This window comes from Salmo salar, chromosome 04 (genome assembly GCF_965601325.2).
Source record: "Salmo salar chromosome 04, fSalSal1, whole genome shotgun sequence".
Lineage (NCBI taxonomy): Eukaryota > Metazoa > Chordata > Actinopteri > Salmoniformes > Salmonidae > Salmo > Salmo salar.
Window position 1 is genome coordinate 89,670,204 of NC_138294.1, and position 18,541 is coordinate 89,688,744.

Genomic DNA, 18,541 nt, shown 5'->3' on the forward strand with positions numbered 1-18,541 from the left:
ACTATGCAGCCAACTACCTGTAGTAGGAAACCGAGTTTCTTATTAATAATATGCCACCTGTTATCATACATGGCACGACTACATAATTGTTACAATTACAATAACACTTATATAAGATATTTATTTATTTATTTTTGTCATTCTCCACACAGGCTTCCTGGTAGTTGTCGTCTCTTAGACATGGTAGCAAATTGTTTCAAATCTCTATAGATTACTTTTAGCTAAAATTAAATCCACTAGTAGTAGCTAGCTAAGGTTAACAGGCTAGGTTAGGCTACTGCCTTAATCGCTAATCATCTTTGTCACTCACAAAATACAAAACAATACAATAATTTCATTGGCAGATTCCTTTTTATTATTGTTTCACAATTGGATAATCCCACATAAAACACACACGTCAACATAGCTACCAAGGATAGTGGGAATGCACTTCAGGAGAAGCGGGAATGGGGTGGGGGCGGGAACTGCAGCAACGCTAATGAGCTGGTGGCTGGGGTGCCGCTGGTGATGTAGTAGCCGATCAGGGGCGCTGGAGGGCAGCAGCCAATTGTCAAAATGCCACCCCAAAATCAAGTGCCGCCTAATCTTGCCTAATGGGAGGGCCAGCCCTGCACCTCTGACATTGCCTAAACAAAACCAATGATTTTCTATGCAGTTCTGATTTAATCTAGATCTAAATTAGGCCCTCATTTTTGTTCAGTTACTTTGAGGTGGACAAATTAACATACGGCTTTACACAAGGCTGAGTTTTATTTACAAATCCAATTAACCCCACATCTCAGTTGGATCTTCCCAACAAACGCAAACGTTCCTACAATATTGGGAAGCTTGATGTTCAAATAGAGACCCAATTTTGTTTCCGGATAATGTTAGCAGGACAACATCCCTGACTTATGTTGGAACCTCCTGCCGACTATCCTTTTTATCCTTCATGAATTTTCGCTCATTTGGGAGTAAATCTTCTCCTTTTGCAATCTTATCCAGAATCTCAGGCTCTCCCTTCATTTTCTTCAACTCTACGATCCTGGCTTGCGTTCGTCCTCCTCTGTGCGAATGAGTATCTCAATGTACTCCACAGTGGACTGAGAGCTTGGTTTCAGGGCAACATCATTAAGTCTCTTGAGACAGTCAGAAGACTGCTTGATCAAATTCATCAGCGCGTCCTCAATCATATGAAACTCATCCTCACGTTTATCCAGCATCTCCTTGGTTTCATTAGACTTGTCCCATGCCTTCATGAAGTTGTCCTTCAGTTCTTGAATAGTCCTTTTCTCAGTCTTTGTTTCATATGTCAACAAGACTTTTTCCCTGTCGTGGTCAGTGGAAGAGCATTTTCCTGGACATTCGGTACAGTTGCCATCATCATCCATCACGGCACAACTTTTGATTTCATCCTCATTTGGGAGGAAACAGCAGGTGTGACATGTGAAATTGCATATCTTGCAGTTTGTTGCAAAGTCTTGGGATAATTTGCTTCTCTTCACCTGCAGCACATTTACCTCAGATTCAAAATCTTTGTTCTGTTTCATGTTCTCGTCCTCGTTCTCCAGACACTGTTTGAAGCTTTTGATCTCACTTAGCTTTGACAGACCTGCTGTGATCTGAGGGGTCAGGTGTGTCAATGTCTTCTCCAGAAGCTCACGTTCTTCCAGAACTTTCTTTGTCAGGGTCAGATCTTTACTCTCAATGCTTTCCAGTGCTTGGAAAAATTTCTTCATCTCCTTGAAAGTTGAACTCCATTGATCTGGACACTGGGCCTTATGATCATCATTGGAATCATCCTCTTCAGAGCTGCTCTCCGTCTCCTTTGAGAACACAAATGAACTGTTGAATTTGAAATGGGTTGGTAGCCCCTTCTTGTTTTTCTTACAGGGCAGATTTGCAGCTTTTATGGCTTCTAGCACCGGTATTTGCTTCCCATCTACAAATGTCACAAGCATCAGGATGTTTTCAGCAACATCCTTTCCAAAGATGGACAGGATGGAATCAAAGATGTATCTCTGGGAAGGACTGAGACGAACAAGTGTTGCCTGCACTACAAAGCAGAGTGCATCAATGTGATCAATCCCTAAAGGATGACACAAGAAATCCTTCAACATCTGGGTGAGCAATTTATCTTGAGCCATTCCTCTGGTGTCTCCGAACCCTGGTGTGTCAATGATGGTCAGAGAATAAGGAATCTGAAAGCCTGGCTGGTTGTAGAGCTCGTATGATGTCACAACCACAGTCTGGCTCTCAGCCTGTGACCTGTTGGTCACCTCATGGATGAGCTTAAAGCGGTAACGTTCTTCCCACTTTACCCCGAGAATGTAGTTTATCATGACATTGACCAGAGTTGTTTTTCCTGCACCTGTGGCCCCCAGAAGCAATATCACCTTGTTATTACCTTGCTCAACTTTCTTCCCAAATCTGTACTGGTCAAAACTGTCACTTACACCCAACTTCTGTTCCAGATTCAGCCAGTGGATTGAGGGGTTGCCCTTTTCCACCTTCTGGGATTTTGTGAGGAACTCCTCACTTTTTGCTCTGGTTGATTTGCTCGTCTTCGGTTGGTGATCAGAGACCCTAAGGGTAGTCAGCACAGTCTCAGAACTGGGTAGACTATTCCCTGCTTCGCCACAGTTAGCAAAGACTCTGATGCTGTATGCAGTGTCAGCCTCAAGTCCTTCCAGTGTACTCTCTCTAGTGGTGGTTTTCATGGTGTGCCACATCTGATTGTCTATAGCCTTTACATTCTTTCTGTATTCAACCACATAACCAATGACTTCAACATCATCTCCCGCTATGGTAGGAATGTCCCAGTTCACTCTGATACTTCCCGATTCTATCCTCTTCTCTGTGGGTGGTCCAGGGGGGCTACATGGGCGGGTCCTGAAATATTCTGTCCAGTCACTGGAGAGGCTCACACCAGGTCTGCACACTGCCTTGCAGCTAAAGCGGTACTTTTTGTAAGGGTCCAAACGACTGATGGTGACCTGGTTAGTTGTAGCATCCGATTTCACCTCTGTCCACTCAGAGTCAGCCTGCTCAGCCTGGTACAAAACCTGGTACGACTCCACACAGGTAACACCAAGGTTGGGAGGGTTGACTTGCAAGTGGACACAGTCATGCTCCAGACTCTTGATGGTGGGAACACCTGGCTTTGATGGCAGCTCAAACTGTTGACTCAAAAGTGTCCCTCTTTCATAGACATGGATGGAGGAAGCAGTGAGGTGTTTGTTTGGAATTGATGCAATGCAGAATGCAAGATTTTCTCTGCCTTTGTTTGAATCTTTGAAGTCTAGGAACAGATTTATGGTTTGCCTAGTTAGGGTCGTTACCTCCCCCGAGCGAAACCACTTTTCTGCTGTAGTCTTCCCGGCTGCGTTGGGATTGTAAGGTATCAGTGAAAAATCACTTTTTGATTCTTCCAGCAAGTAGTTCTCCAAGTCTAACACATACTCTTCTTTCTCCTTCAAATAGGAAAATGCAAAACACACTACAAAATCATTAGCTTTATCAAGCACTATTCCATCCAATTCACTGCTTGAGCACACAACTTGTACCTCTTTCATTATGTCAAGGTAAGAGCGAACAACATTCATCTCTCTCTCTCTCTGTCGTCCAGGTACGTGATCATGAGGTTATTCTGGAATGGAGAACGTTCTTTGCTGTTGAGCATTTTTATCAGCTCTTCCTCCTCCATTCCTCCTCCTCTTATGTTGGGAAGAACCTTGCAGAGACCTTTCTGGAACACCAGCTTGTACTCTGAGCACAAGTCCCTGAACTTGTTGAGCTTGGCTTTGAGTTCAGGGAACTTGATAGCCATGTCTTCCTTCATCATGTCCTGGCATTGTACATCAGTATTGTCGAGTCCGTCCAAGAGTCGCTGTGCGCGACGCACCAGGCAAACACTGATCTGCCTGACTAGCTGGGCAGCTGCAGAGTCCAGGTTCTTGAGAGGATAGAGCCAGGCGGTCATGGGCACAGCATGTTCTCCGTTCTCCCCTAGCAGACATGGCAGGCCAGCATACACCTTGATGGCATCTTCAAATGTGACAGGGTTGTTTTCTAGTGCCAAATCACCATGGAAAGTGCAGTTGAATTTATTGGTCTCTCTCTGCTCTTCCTCACTCATCTTCAAATTTGCCTGCCCTTCTATTGACATTTGAGGGATCTTTTTTATTGTGGCCTGCAAGTTTCCCTGGATGTCCTGGTGGTTCTCTCCTGAGGAAACCTCTTGGTCAAAACCGAAAAAGGCCTGCGTTCCAAACTGCAGGGCAGTCACCACATGGGTTGCAGAGCCCTCTTGTAAGACATTAGAGTATTTCACATTTCCTGCCCCCAGGTGGTCCATGGTCAACTGCTCGAAGCGAGTGGTGGTACGGTACTGCAGAGAAACCCTAGACTGACGCTTTGAGGTCTTTTTGTCATGTAGGAATTCAGCAGAACCCTTCACACTGACTAAGCTACCAAGAAAACTGGCCTCAAGAGATGCAGACACATTCAAAGCTTCTGACTTGGCTTCACTTGAGTCTGAAGCAATGATTTTGAAGTCAGTGTTTGGTTGTGGACGAACATTGATGTGTTTCTGCAGCATCTCAGAATCCCAGAGAGTGATACCTGCAGTTTAAAGAGACTGACCAAAGAACGTTTATTGTGAAAATTATACTCCAACGTGTACATGTGTAAATATTTCTATATGTAAACATGGTTTAATTCAAATAACTAATTGAAGGTAAATATTTAATTCAAAGTAAATATTCTAGGTGTCAACCCATAGTTAGAAAACCTACACCTCCTACACTCAGAAGTAAAGAATGCTCTGTAGCACCATTTGAACCAGTCTGGATATGGGTTCTATCTGAAGCTTCTTTCAGGTCAAATAGAATCTGGGTACCAAATAAAGGGTGCTATTTGGAACCAGAAAGGTTCGAGATAGAACTCTATCTAGAATGTTCCCCTACAGCAGTCCTTCTCAAATAGTGGGGCGCGCCCCCCTGGGGGGGCTCGGAGCGATGCCAGGGGGGCGCGTGACCCCGGGGAACATGCTTTTTCTTGCCGCGGGGAGTATTTTTTTTTAACCGAACAAGAGCACACAGCACAGAGCAGGAGATATGAAGTGCAGATAACAAACCCTTAAGAGACACCATGGAAAAATATTTAACAGGGATGAAAAGAAAGATGGAGAGAGACGGAGATAATGAGACAAACGTAAGTCTCCCGAAAGCTAAGACGAGGAAATATGACGAAGCGTATGTAGCGCTTGGCTTCACTGTGACTACGGTGGGAGACGAGGAAAGACCGGTATGTTTACTGTGTCTAAAAATGTTGGCAGCGGACAGCATGAAGCCAAATAAATTAAGGCGTCACTTATAGATATTACACCCCAATCACGCTGATAAGCCGCTTGAGTTTATTCAGCGAAAACGTGCCGAATATTGTCAACAATCGTCCCGCTTTGTGAATGCTTCTTCAGTAAACCAGCGAGCACTGTTAGCATCATATAAGGTGGCGTACCAAATTGCTCAGTGCAAAAAACCCCACTCCATAGCAGAGGAGCTGATACTGCCTGCAGCATTAGACATGGTCTCTGTCATGCTGGATGACGCAAGTGCTGCAAACGACCAGTCCAATGACACTGTCGCCAGACGTATAAATGACATTGCTAACAATCTTAAAGAACAGCTGGTAGATAAACTCAAAGACAAACGTTTTGCCTTACAGTTCGATGAAGCAACTGACAGCAACAAAGACTGTTTGTTTATCACTTATGTACGTTTTGACATGACAAACTCCCTGTGTGAGGATCGACTTTTTTGTAAATATGTCAGAGACAGAGCCACAGCTGAACAGCTGAAGAGCTATTCAAAATGCTGGACTGCTTTCTGACTGAGAATGGGCTAAAGTGGGAGAACTGCATTGGTGTTTGCAGTGATGGTGCACAGACCATGGCAGGGATGAGAAAAGGACTTCGGGCACTCATCAAGAAGGCCTCACCTAATGCTGAGTGGACACACTGTTATACACAGAGAAGCACTGGCATCAAGGCACCTTTCCTCTGAATTAAGTGAGGTTATGACTGACATTGTAGGTGTAGTCAATTGTATAAAGACCAGACCACTAAAAACAAGAGTCTTCTCTGCCATCTGTGAGGAGATGGGAGCTGAACATCAAGCTGTGCTGTTTCACAGTGAAGCAAGGTGGCTGTCACGAGGAAAAGTCTTGTCCCGAGATTTTGAGCTCAGAGAGCAGATAAGAATGTTTTTGGAGCAGGAGCACAAGTATGACATCACAGAAACCTTTAGTGATGAGAACTTCCTGGCAAAACTGGCCTACCTGAGTGACATATTTGGAAAGCTAAATTAACTAAATCTACAGCTTCAAGGGAAAGATAAACACCTCCCTCAGGTCACAGACAAGATCAGCTCTTTCACTCGAAAGCTTGCAATGTGGGGCAGGCGACTTGATGAAGGAAATACTGATTCATTCCAGAACCTGCATGAATTTGTTGACACTACTGACTATGATGCCACCTCAGTGATTCCATATATTAAGGAGCATATTTCATCACTGATGGGATTCTTTAAAAAGTACTTCCCTGAAAACAGTTCCCAATATGACTGGGTGAGAGATCCTTTCAATGCACCAGCTCCAACTGGTTTCAGCTCTGCAGAGGAGGACCAGTTCATTGATATGACGTCTGACTCCACATTCAGACTGAGGTTCACATCACAGACACTGAGTGAATTCTGGCTGAGTGTAGAGAGGTAGTATCCACTCTTAGGGCAGAGGGCCATGGGCATTCTTCTTCCTTTTGCAACATCTTATCTTTGTGAGACTGGCTTCTCTGCTGTTGCTGCACTGAAGACCAAGTACAGGTCCCAGCTAAACATTGAGCAGGAGCTGAGAGTTGCAGTATCATGCTTCAAACCCCGCTTGGAAAAGCTAAGCTCTGCAAAACGTGCTCATTGTAGCCATTAATCCTGACTTCCTCATTTTGATTTAAAAAAAAAAATCTGCACAAATTGTTTTATTCATTTTTGTTTTATAGGTCAAAATGTTTCATATATTGTGCTCCTGAGTTAATGTTGCTGATCAATTTGAATTTATTATTATTTATTGATTATATTTAATTTTATTTTTCAGTATCAAATGGTCAAAAATGTTTACAGTTTAAATAAGGGCTGAATTTTTTTTTAAATTTCAGGCAAATTGATGCACTTGAAGTCTTTTCTGTTACAAACTAAAAAAAACAATGTTAATAAAGTTATTCTTTGTTGTAAGTTGATCTATATATATTTTTTTTTTCTTTAATGTTAATAAGGATACAATGTTATGCAGAGGTGTACTTATAACAATTTTATAGACAAATGATACTATTTAGAGTCGCGGCGGAGAGTTGGGGGGCGCGAAATGTTTACTTCTTCCTAGGGGGGGGGCGTAACAGAAAATAATTGAGAAGCACTGCCCTACAGGGACAAATAGTGCCACATTACACTCTCAGAAGGAAAAAAAAGGGTAATCTTTGTCATTGACAGCATTACTACAATATGAACACTTCAAAAACAACCTGCATGACATCACTCTTTTGTCCCAAGTGTGTCCTCTAGCTTTTCTTACTCTGTGGTAACCATAGAGATGCACCAGAAAGCTCATCTCTCTCTGCAATGGCCGATTCTGTGACAGCATCATAGAGGACTTTATTGCCCAAAAGCCTGTTTTAGCATGGGCAGCTCCATTCAGGACTTTCACCATTTGAAGTAGTCAACTGGGAGATACTTCCTTTGGGTTAAGGAAGGATTACATAATTCAATCTGGGTCCTCTGGAGGGATCAGACAGAATATAATCGCTGCCAACTGGTGAGGTTAGCATAGCGCTAACTTATGCCATGTTATCTGATGGGACCAGCTACAATTTAGCATTCTGTCACGTGCAAGTAAATCAACAATTTTAATTAGCTGAGACTCATTTTGACCTGGAGAAACTGTTTAAATTTAAATGGTTGCTTATGTTCACAAGTATGTCCCCAATGTCTTCAACTTCTATGAGTGTATTAGCAGTTTGTAAATAAACTGAAAAGGTGCATATCACCACCTACTGTGTGAAGTGTGTACAGTATAGTCTGAACAGGTATAAAGCCAAGGTTGGTGATTTACTGACATCTGCAGTTATGGAATGTCTGTTCAGGAGTGCAATTCATTGGCTGACCCCTCCTGCTCATTCTTCCTAAATCCGTAGAAACTACTTTAAAATGGTGAAAGCCCTCAATGGTGTTCTCTGTGCTACAACAGTGTGCCCTCTATCCAACTCAGTGGTGGAAACACTGTCAATGAATTCAAGATGATGCACACTGATTACCTCCAAACCAAAGAGGAATAGTTTCCTGTACCTGGAATGAGGACATCTCTACGACAGTCATACAGCATCCCCAGCTGGAAGGGTCGGCCCAGAGCGGCTAGCTCGATGGTCTCCGAGTCAGACATGACTCAGTGTTCTGAAAACATATCAGAACTGGGGTTACTTCAGCAGCCCCGGTATTAGAAAATTGCAACAGATAATATGGCTGTCAACATAAAAATCATAGTTCTTTTGCTCATTGCCCAGACAATGCAGCGTGTGTAAATTATCACTGATACAGTATGTTATGCAAACATTTGAGTCACTCACATCTTTGTTCTCCAGTCTTGTTGTTCTTTCTGAACAGGAAGAGGACTCTGGAGCCCTAACGATTGGTGCTCTTATTTCTTTGGGGGAAAAAAACAAAGACACTGAACATGTTGATGGTTTTCTGGTGGACATAATACAGTCTTAATTAAAACAATCCACCTTAAGTTGACTTAAGTAATGTACCAAACTGAAAAAAATAGAGGACATATATTACAAATGTGAGTAGAAAATACAGAAGTTTCTCTACACTCTGGATTTGTTTTTCAGCAAAACAGCAGCCACACCTCTTGTTTTGGCATACAGCTTAGCTTTTTGATGAGGCTGGTAACCCTCAAATTCTAGAAGGACTGTCAGTCAGCGCTCTAGATGATATTCACAGGATAGTTTTGAAAATGTATTTGGAAGCTATATATGGTTTACATGTTAACAGAATAACCTACAATTTTTTTTCAGCTTTACTCACAGGACAATGGCATACAACCCAGCGTAGGCATGGCGTATAGGCCTAGTGTTTTCATTTTTTGTTGAAATGTTTTTTTGTATTCATTCAGGTTCACAGTGCGGACCAAACCAAGGTTTGGTAGGTATACCTGTACCGTTACAGCCCTATCCTAGTATACAGACACAACCAGGTCAACTCAACTGTAAAGAAACATTTTAAATGTTCACATAACAACGCAACACAACTCCAAACACGACAGATAAGAAGCTACATAGCCCCCTAGGCTATATGAATATAAAGAGACTTGAGCCAAAGAAAAATGGACTTGTGGAATGGAATGAGTTATCAGACCTCGTCAATTCTACCATTACGTAACATTTGAGGACACAATTTAAAGGCCTATGTATTTCATGTTTTGTTCACTGTACAATATAACCACAAGGCTGACCATCTTTCCCCCCTCTTTCTGGCTGCCCTCCCCCTTCTTGCAGGTTCACCTCTCAAAAATGCAACAATAGAAAAAGTAGCTAAATGAATAAAGAGTAAAAATAAAAGCACAATTACATTATTTCACAAATTTAATAATGGGCAGTTCTTCACAAATAGTCACATAGACTATATGGAAATAACACGAGCCAAGCATGTTGACATGTAGAATGATATAGGTTATAAGACCTATGATTCATTTCATTAGTTCTACTACCTCAGCATTGCTCATTTTATAAAGGTTTAAATATGTTGTAGTGAAGTTCAGCTTCAGTCCACTGGGGGCGCTGTGTCACTGTCAGAAGATATGTGCTTCAGTCAGAAAAACATTTACTCAGCTCTTCGTTCTCAGCTAGCTACAGAAGCTAGCTAGCTACAGAAACGAAACCCATCAAATACACTTGCTGGAAATAACTACTTTTCCTAATATCATGACTTCTATCAACATTCTTAGCTTGCCCATTCACTAAATATACTGTTAAATAACTCAGACTGACATCCAATACCTTTAGGATACTGAACGCTAACTTATTAGCATTAGCCTACCCTTATGCTGATGGGGACTAGTTAGCTACCGCCAAACATGCAGCCAACTCTGCTGCACTGCCTTTCTGGCTGTTTTACCCTCTCCACCTCATTCACTACTAACTCAACCTGATCACTTTTTTTTGCCTCTTTAAGAAGAAATTCTGGAGTATCCATATTTGCTGTTTTATGCTGAGGTGTTTTACTGAGTGATGACATTGACATCTAACCGGTGCTGTAGAGGTGGGGGTTAAGGGACAGGAGTGGTCCACTGTGTTATATCTCTACCAAACACAGCAGACACTGAGTCACACCAGGGGCTTCTTGCAGTGCCTGCTACTGCCTAGCAAAGTATATTGGATAGTTTATTTTTGTCATTAAAATGTGCATAGCGCAAGTGATGAATCCTGAATAAAATGTGTGGATTTTTCTGTGTCAGAAGAGATCCGGCAACAAGGCATCAATAGAATCTATTTATTGCAAAGCTACAGATTCTCAGATATTGACAGGCATTGGTTTTGAAAAGCATTTGATGGCAGCAGCCAGGTAAACAAAACCAAAGACTGCTAACAGGGCTATTAAAATCATTGTCATTTGTGTGAACTATCCCTTTAAGCACATCATTTGAGGAAAATAAAACAGGCAGTGCAATTGTAGATATTAAAAGTACACAATGATTGTGTACTTTCTCCAATAATTCATTGTGGATAAATTAACTGTTTATGCCCTTGTCTCTTAATATTTGAATACATTTATACAGCTCTGTGATCTCCATTTGCATTTACTTTTTCCTGCTTTATCCTGGTCCTTTCATCCTTCTCTCGCTGTCTATTGTGTTCTATTAATTTTAGTCTTTGGTTCTCAAGCTCCTGTCTTCGTTTTTCTTCCATCTTTTTTTCTGTTTCCATTCTCACTTTCTCAGCAAGGAGTTGCTTGTTTTCCTCTTCAGTCCTCCTCTTTTCCTCCTCCACTTTCTGTTTTTCAGTTTTGGCTTGATCGAGGTCTCTCTCTGCCTTATCCGCTCGATCTTTTGACCAGTCTCCACCCATTCGCTTGTTGGTCTCTGACTTTCTTAGAGATGATGTGAAAATAACAACAAAAATAGACAGTGAATGCTCTTGCTAGCAAAGCAGTAATTTTGTACTGTCTGATTTGTGAGTTGACCTTCGTGCCTGCTCCCATACCCTAATATTCTGTATTTCTTTTGACTCATTTGAATACAGTCAGACCAGAAAAGCCACATCCCAGAAGGGCAGATAAGCGGAAACCCTGATTAGAAGCACCTGCTGCTCATCTGTTTCTTTACAGATGTTGTCACTACACACTGAAGGCTGTAAAGCCGACACATCTGTGTGCAGTGAAAATTACTAAAAACATAGAATAATGAAGAAAGATTTATGCGACAACTTACACCAGCGGGTTTTACGCACCAGCCAAGCCTCTGGGAGAGCGCGATGGTTCTCTTTTGTTCAATAAAGCATACACATTATTACAGCTATTGTCCGGGATTGGTACATACATATTTAACAAAAAATATATAATTACATTTAAATTAATGACACAGTATAACCAGCAATTTGAAGAATATAACTTATAAATACGTCATGAGCTTACGATTGTTTATTTTGGGTTCTAATGGGGAAAAAGACACTTATTTTACTCCATTGTTTATAAATATAAAAAACCTATGTATAGATTCAAAAGATGGTTAAAACTATAATGCAGATGTCATGGACTGTCAGTCCTGGCATCTGAAGCACATTCTTGAATTTGAGAGGGGTTACATTTCCCTAGCCCCATCCCTCAGCTGCGGACCACAATAAGTGGTGGGACGGACAATGTTATTTCTCAACTATCAATTCAAGTTACAATTAAAGCTACAATTATAACTACATTTGGTGAAACAGCGCCTTTGATATTGTTTTAGTGATGAAACGCAGGAGACAAGTTGTGTCAGATGGAAGAAAGGTGTTCTTCCTTTGAAGTAACTTCGTTGTTGTAATATTCCAAACGGACGTGCCAGTTTCACCAAATGCGGATTGTAGCTTTAATGATTGGACAGTAAAGGTTTTGCTTAGCAACCATTTAGGCTTATCGAAATGAAATAAGGGTTAGTAGCCTACCTTAAATCAACGAAGCTTTCCGATGGATGTCAACCAGACAGAAATCACAAGTAGATGTACAAAATAGAAGCCAAGTAGAGCCCATAGGTCGGGATGTATCTCTACCAAGATGTAGACCGGGAGTGACACCCTGTTTTATAGACCAAATCACAGAGTTTCTAAACCCAGAGGTGCAACATCGCGAGACTTCCAGGAACGCTTGTGAAACAGACTGAACAGAACATGCCGGGATTTGGTGCTTGAGAAGTCAATGAGAGAAGTGAAAATATCTTCCTTAGTTGTTCATTTTCACAAAATCAAAAGGAAAAACCTAGATTCGAGACAATTTCTTAAGTAGTTGAACATGTTATTTCACCAATCTCGTGAAAGTAATAAACTGACACGTTTTAATTTTAGTCAAAAACAAGTTTATATCGAAGGACTACCTTTGATTTTCCTGCTTGCACATGCGCAATTCGGCGCAAGATGACCATTAGACCCGATGACTTGCTTCTACGCCTGAGCTTTGACAGCCAACGTCGCCATGACATCACCTACAAGTGTAGTCGCGGATTTTAATAGGATAATCATTTTTAGCTTATCTTCATACTGTATTGTCTTTGACCAAATCTCTCTTTCTTGTAATATATGTGACCACCCCACCCAAACACTCTTCTTGTAAATCACATGACTAAAGGTAAGCCTCTGACTGCAGTCCGAATTCAAAGGGTGCATTCCAAACATGTAAAAAACACCCTCTCCCCTCAAATTAAGTGGACACTTCAAATCAAATCAAATGTATTTGTCACATACACGTGTTTAGCATATGTTATTGCTGGTGTAGCGAAATGGGTTGTTTTTACAGGGTCAGCCATAGTAGTACGGTGCCCCTGGAGCAAATAAAGGTTAAGTTCCTTGCTCAAGGGCACATCGACCGATTTTTCACCTGGTCGGCTTGATTATTCAAACCATCAACCGCTCGGTTACTGGCCCAACGGTCTAACCGCTAGGCTACCTGCCGCCCTGATGACATATCATGACGAATGATGAGTTGACACTTGCAGGGCAAGGGGCGAGGGAAGAATGAATACATTTTAAATGGACGTGCCCTTGCCCAGAAATGTGTCACTAGTTCGTCCCACGGTTGTGTTTTCTGTCATCATGGAACCACCGGTAGCTGTTGTGTGTGCCTTATATGCGACACAGTGAATGATGATTGCATTTCATGTTTTGGCTAGAAGACAACACATCCGCAGATATCGAATGCTAGCCATCGGAGGATATCAGGTAAATCGAAAACTACAATGTATAAATGTGATGCCAGGACAAGTTGTATGCTCTAGCTAACGTTTCCAAAAGCTAACCAGACAAAAACATCATTACTTTTCCGATATGTGCTTGTGCTGTCGTGAATTAGTAGCACAATTTCTAACTTATTTACATTCATTTTTACTTATACTTGTATTTTGACCTCTCCATTTTGATGTTGGTTTCACGTTTTGGCTGCCTTTTCTTAGCGGATGATTAATCATCACAAATTTAATAGTGGCTACTCCATCACTCGAGGTGCTAAGTGGTTTTTAGAGGGCGTATACCTCTCCACGTGCATATTGTCACTTCTCCGCACGTTCCTGCTGTGTCAGAGGTGAACTGGACTGCTGTACCTAATTATTCTATATCGAAATTATCGAACATGAATCTAAACGTTTTTATATCGTTATTGAGGGATATTGATTTATCGCCCAGCCCTAGCCTACATCATATCAAATTCAAAAATGAAGAAAAATTACAGAAACAGAGCATCACTTAACCTGTTGTGGTATAGGGGGCAGTATTTTCACGGCCGGATAAAAAACGTACCCAATTTAATCTGGTTACTACTCCTGCCCAGAAACTAGAATATGCATATAATTAGTAGATTTTGATAGAAAACACTCTAAAGTTTCTAAAACTGTTTGAATGGTGTCTGTGAGTATAACAGAACTCATATTGTAGGCCAAAACCTGAGAAGATTCCATACAGGAAGTGCCCTGTCTGACAATTTGTTGTCCTTCTGTTGCATCTCTATCGAAAATACAGCATCTGTGCTGTAACGTGACACTTTCTAAGGCTTCCATTGGCTCTCTGAAGCCGCCAGAAAGTGGAATGGTGTGTCTGCTGTCTCTGGGCAAAGTACAGCAGCTCTGTTTGTGAGTGGTCAGCCTGGGGACAGTGAGACTGAGATGCGCATTCACGAGACTACTCCATTTTTTTCTCAATTTTTTTCTTTCAGCCTTTGAATGAATACAACGTTGCCCGGTTGGAATATTATCGCTATTTTACGAGAAAAGTTGCATAAAAATTGATTTTAAACAGCGTTTGACACGCTTTTAATGGAATATCTTGAATTTTTTTTGTCACGAAATGCGCTCGCGCGTCACTGTTTGGATAGTTACCTGAACGCACGAACAAAACGGCGGTATTTGGATATAACTATGAATTATTTGGAACCAAAACAACATTTGTTGTTGAAGTAGAAGTCCTGGGAGTGCATTCTGATGAAGAACAGCAAAGGTAATCCAATTTTTCTAATAGTAATTCTGAGTTTAGGTTGTCCCAAACTTGGTGGGTGTGAAATTAGCTAGCCGTGATGGCCAAGCTATCTACTCAGAATATTGCAAAATGTGCTTTCGCCGAAAAGCTATTTTAAAATCGGACATAGCGATTGCATAAAGGAGTTCTGTGTCTATAATTCTTAAAATAATTGTTATGTATTTTGTGAACGTTTATCGTGAGTAATGTAGTAAATTCACCGGAAGTTTTCAGTGGGTATGCTAGTTCTGAACATCACATGCTAATGTAAAAAGCTGTTTTTTGATATAAATATGAACTTGATTGAACAAAACATGCATGTATTGTATAACATAATGTCCTAGGAGTGTCATCTGATGAAGATCATCAAAAGTTAGTGCTGCATTTAGCTGTGGTTTGGGTTTATGTGACATACAGTATATGCTTGCTTGGAAAATGGCTGTGTGATTATTTGTGTCTATGTACTCTCCTAACATAATCTAATGTTTCGCTTTCGCTGTAAAGCCTTTTGGAAATAGGACAACGTTGTTCGATTCAGGAGAAGTGTATCTATAAAATGGTGTAAAATAGTCCTATGTTTGAGAACTTTGAATTATGACATTTTGTGGTTTTAAATTTGGCGCTCTGATTTGTCACTGGCTGTTGAATAGTCTGGGACGATTTCGTCCCACCTCCCCTAGAGAGGTTAAAAGGGGAATGGAAACACTTCAGGAAGTACAGTTGAAGTTGGAAGTTTACATACACTTATGTTGGAGTCATTAAAACTAGTTTTTCAACCACTCCACACATTTCTTGTTATCAAACTATAGTTTTGGCAAGTCGTTTAGGACATCTACTTTGTGCATGACACAAGTAATCTTTCCAACAATTGTTAACAGACAGATTATTTCACTTATAATTCACTGTATCACAATTCCAGTGGGTCAGAAGATTACATACACTAAGTTGACTGTGCCTTTAGTCGGCTTGGAAAATTCCAGAAAATGATGTCATGGCTTTAGAAGCTTCTGATAGGCTAATTGACATCATTTGAGCCAATTGGAGGTGTACCTGTGGATGTATTTCAAGGCCTACCTTCAAATGCAGTGCCTCTTTGCTTGACATCATGGGAAAAATCTAAAGAAATCAGCCAAGACCTCAGACAAATATTGTAGACCTCCACAAGTCTGGTTCATCCTTTGGAGCAATTTCCAAACACCTGAAGGTACCACGTCCATCTGTACAAACAATAGTACGCAAGTATAAACACCATGGGACCATGCAGCCGTCATACCGCTCAGGAAGGAGACGCGTTCTGTCTCCTAGAGATGAATGTACTTTGGTGCGAAAAGTGCGAATCAATCCCAGAACAACAGCAAAGGACCTTGTGAAGATGCTGGAGGAAACAGGTACAAAAGTATTTCTATCCACAGTTAAACGAGTCCTATATCGACATAACCTGAAAGGCCGCTCTGCAAGGAAGAAGCCACTGTTCCAAAACCGCCATAAAAAGCCAGACTATGGTTTGCGACTGCACATGGGGACAAAGATTGTACTTTTTGGAGAAATGTCCCCTGGTCTGACAAAACAAAAATAGAACTGTTTGGCCATAATGACCATCGTTATGTTTGGAGGAAAAAGGGGGAGGCTTGCAAGCCGAAGAACACCATCCCAACCGTGAAGCATGGAGGTGGTAGCATCATGTTGTGGGGGTGCTTTGCTGCGGGAGGGACTGGTGCACTTCACAAAATAGATGGCATCTTGAGGATGGAAAATTATGTGGATATATTGAAGCAACATCTCAAGACATCAGTCAGGAAGTTAAAGCTTGGTCACAAATGGGTCTTCCAAATGGACAATAACCACAAGCATACTTCCAAAGTTATGGTAAAATTGCTTAAGGACAACAAAGTCAAGGTATTGGAGTGGCCATCACAAAGCCCTGACCTCAATCCGATAGAAAATTTGTGGGCAGAACTGAAAAAGCGTGTGCGAGCAAGGAGGCCTACAAACCTGACTCAGATACACCAGCTCTGTCAGGAGGAATTCACCCAACTTATTGTGGGAAGCTTGTGGAAGGCTACACAAAACGTTTGACCCAAGTTAAACATTTAAAGGCAATGCTACCAAATATTAATTGAGTGTATGTTGTCATTGTCTCCGACCGTGGCCCCCAATTCACATCACGAGTATGGAGGACCTTTGTGGAGAAGCTCGGGGTCACGGTCAGCCTCACTTCCGGGTACCGGCCTCAGTCAAACGGGCAGGTGGAGAGTTTGAACCAGGAGCTCGTGAGGTTCCTGAGGATTCACTGTCAGGACCGGCAGGATGAGTGGGCACGATTTCTTCCATGGGCAGAGTACGCCCAGAACTCACTACGTCACTTCTCCACTGGGTTGACCCCCTTCCAGTGGGTTTTGGGATTTCAGCCGGCTCTGGCTCCGTGGATCCCGGGCCAGACTAAAGCTCCTGCGAAAGATGAGTGGTTTCGGCACGCAGAAGAAGTGTGGAGCGATGCTCACGTAAGACTCCATCATCCCGCTCCAGAGTACAGGCCTCGGTGTAACGCTCATTCCTTTGACGATAAATGATGCAGAATAATGTATCCACGCTTTTGTCACTTCTAGATTAGTCGACTGCAATGCTCTACTTTCCGGCTACCCGGATGAAGCACTAAATAAACTTCAGTTAGTGCTAAACACGGCTGCTAGAATCTTGACTAGAACAAAAAAAAATGTATCATATTACTCCAGTGCTAGCCTCTACACTGGCTTCCTGATTAGGCTAGGGATGATTTCAAGGTTTTACTGCTAACCTACAAAGCATGACATGGGCTTGCTCCTATCTATCTTTCTGATTTGGTCCTGCCATACATACCTACACATATGCTACGGTCACAAGATGCAGGCCTCCTTATTGTCCCTAGAATTTCTAAGCAAACAGCAGGAGGCAGGGCTTTCTCCTATAGAGCTCTATTTTTAAGGAATGGTCTGCCTACCCATGTGAGAGATGCAGACTCGGTCTCAACCTTTAAGTCTTTATTGAAGACTCATCTCTTCAGTAGGTCCTATGATTGAGTGTAGTCTGGCCCAGGGGTGTGAGGTGAACGGAAAGGCACTGGAGCGACGAACCACCCTTGCTGTCTCTGCCTGGCCGGTTCCCCGCTCTCTGCCTCTAACCCTATTACGGGGACTGAGTCGCTGGCTTACTGGTGCTCTTTCATGTCGTCCCTAGGAGGGGTGCATCACTTGAGTGGGTTGAGTCACTGACGTGATCTTCCTGTCCTGGTTGGCACCCACCTCGGGTTCGTGCCGTGGGGGAGATCTTCATGGGCTATACTCGGCCTTGTCTCAGGGTAGTAAGTTGGTGGTTTGAAGATATCCCTCTAGTGGTGTGGGGGCTGTGCATTGGCAAAGTGGGTGGGGTTATATCCTGCCTGGTTGGCCCAGTCCGGGGGTATAGTCAGATGGGGCCACAGTGTCTCCCGACCCCTCCTGTCTCAGCCTCCAGTAATTATGCTGCAATAGTTTGTGTCGGGGGCTAGGGTCAGTCTGTTATATCTGGAGTATTTCTCCTGTTTTATCCGGTGTTCTGTGTGAATTTAAGTATGCTCCCTCTAATTCTATCTCTCTCTTTCTCTTTCTCTTCTCTTGGAGGACCTGAGCCCTAGGACCATTCCTCAGGACTATCTGGCCTGATGACTCCTTGCTGTCCCCAGTCCATCTGGTCGTGCTGCTGCTCCAGTTTCAACTTTTCTGCCTGCGGCTATGGAACCCTGACCTGTTC

General features: G+C 42.3%; 1 protein-coding gene and 1 long non-coding RNA gene across 2 annotated transcripts; both read right to left on the minus strand.

Annotated features, from left to right (window-relative positions):
• Window positions 1-344: 344 nt before the first annotated feature.
• Window positions 345-3,583, minus strand: LOC145878679 (uncharacterized). The gene has a single exon (XM_082974796.1). It carries the CDS (start codon window positions 3,552-3,554, stop codon window positions 1,017-1,019), a length of 2,538 nt encoding a protein of 845 aa, XP_082830922.1. The 5' UTR covers window positions 3,555-3,583; the 3' UTR covers window positions 345-1,016.
• Window positions 3,584-10,563: 6,980 nt separating this feature from the next.
• Window positions 10,564-12,368, minus strand: LOC145878561 (uncharacterized). The gene is made up of 2 exons (XR_014392001.1): window positions 12,227-12,368; window positions 10,564-11,174 (listed from the first exon to the last, which is right to left on the minus strand). It is a non-coding gene; the product is annotated as an uncharacterized LOC145878561 (long non-coding RNA).
• Between the last annotated feature and the right edge of the window lie 6,173 nt (window positions 12,369-18,541).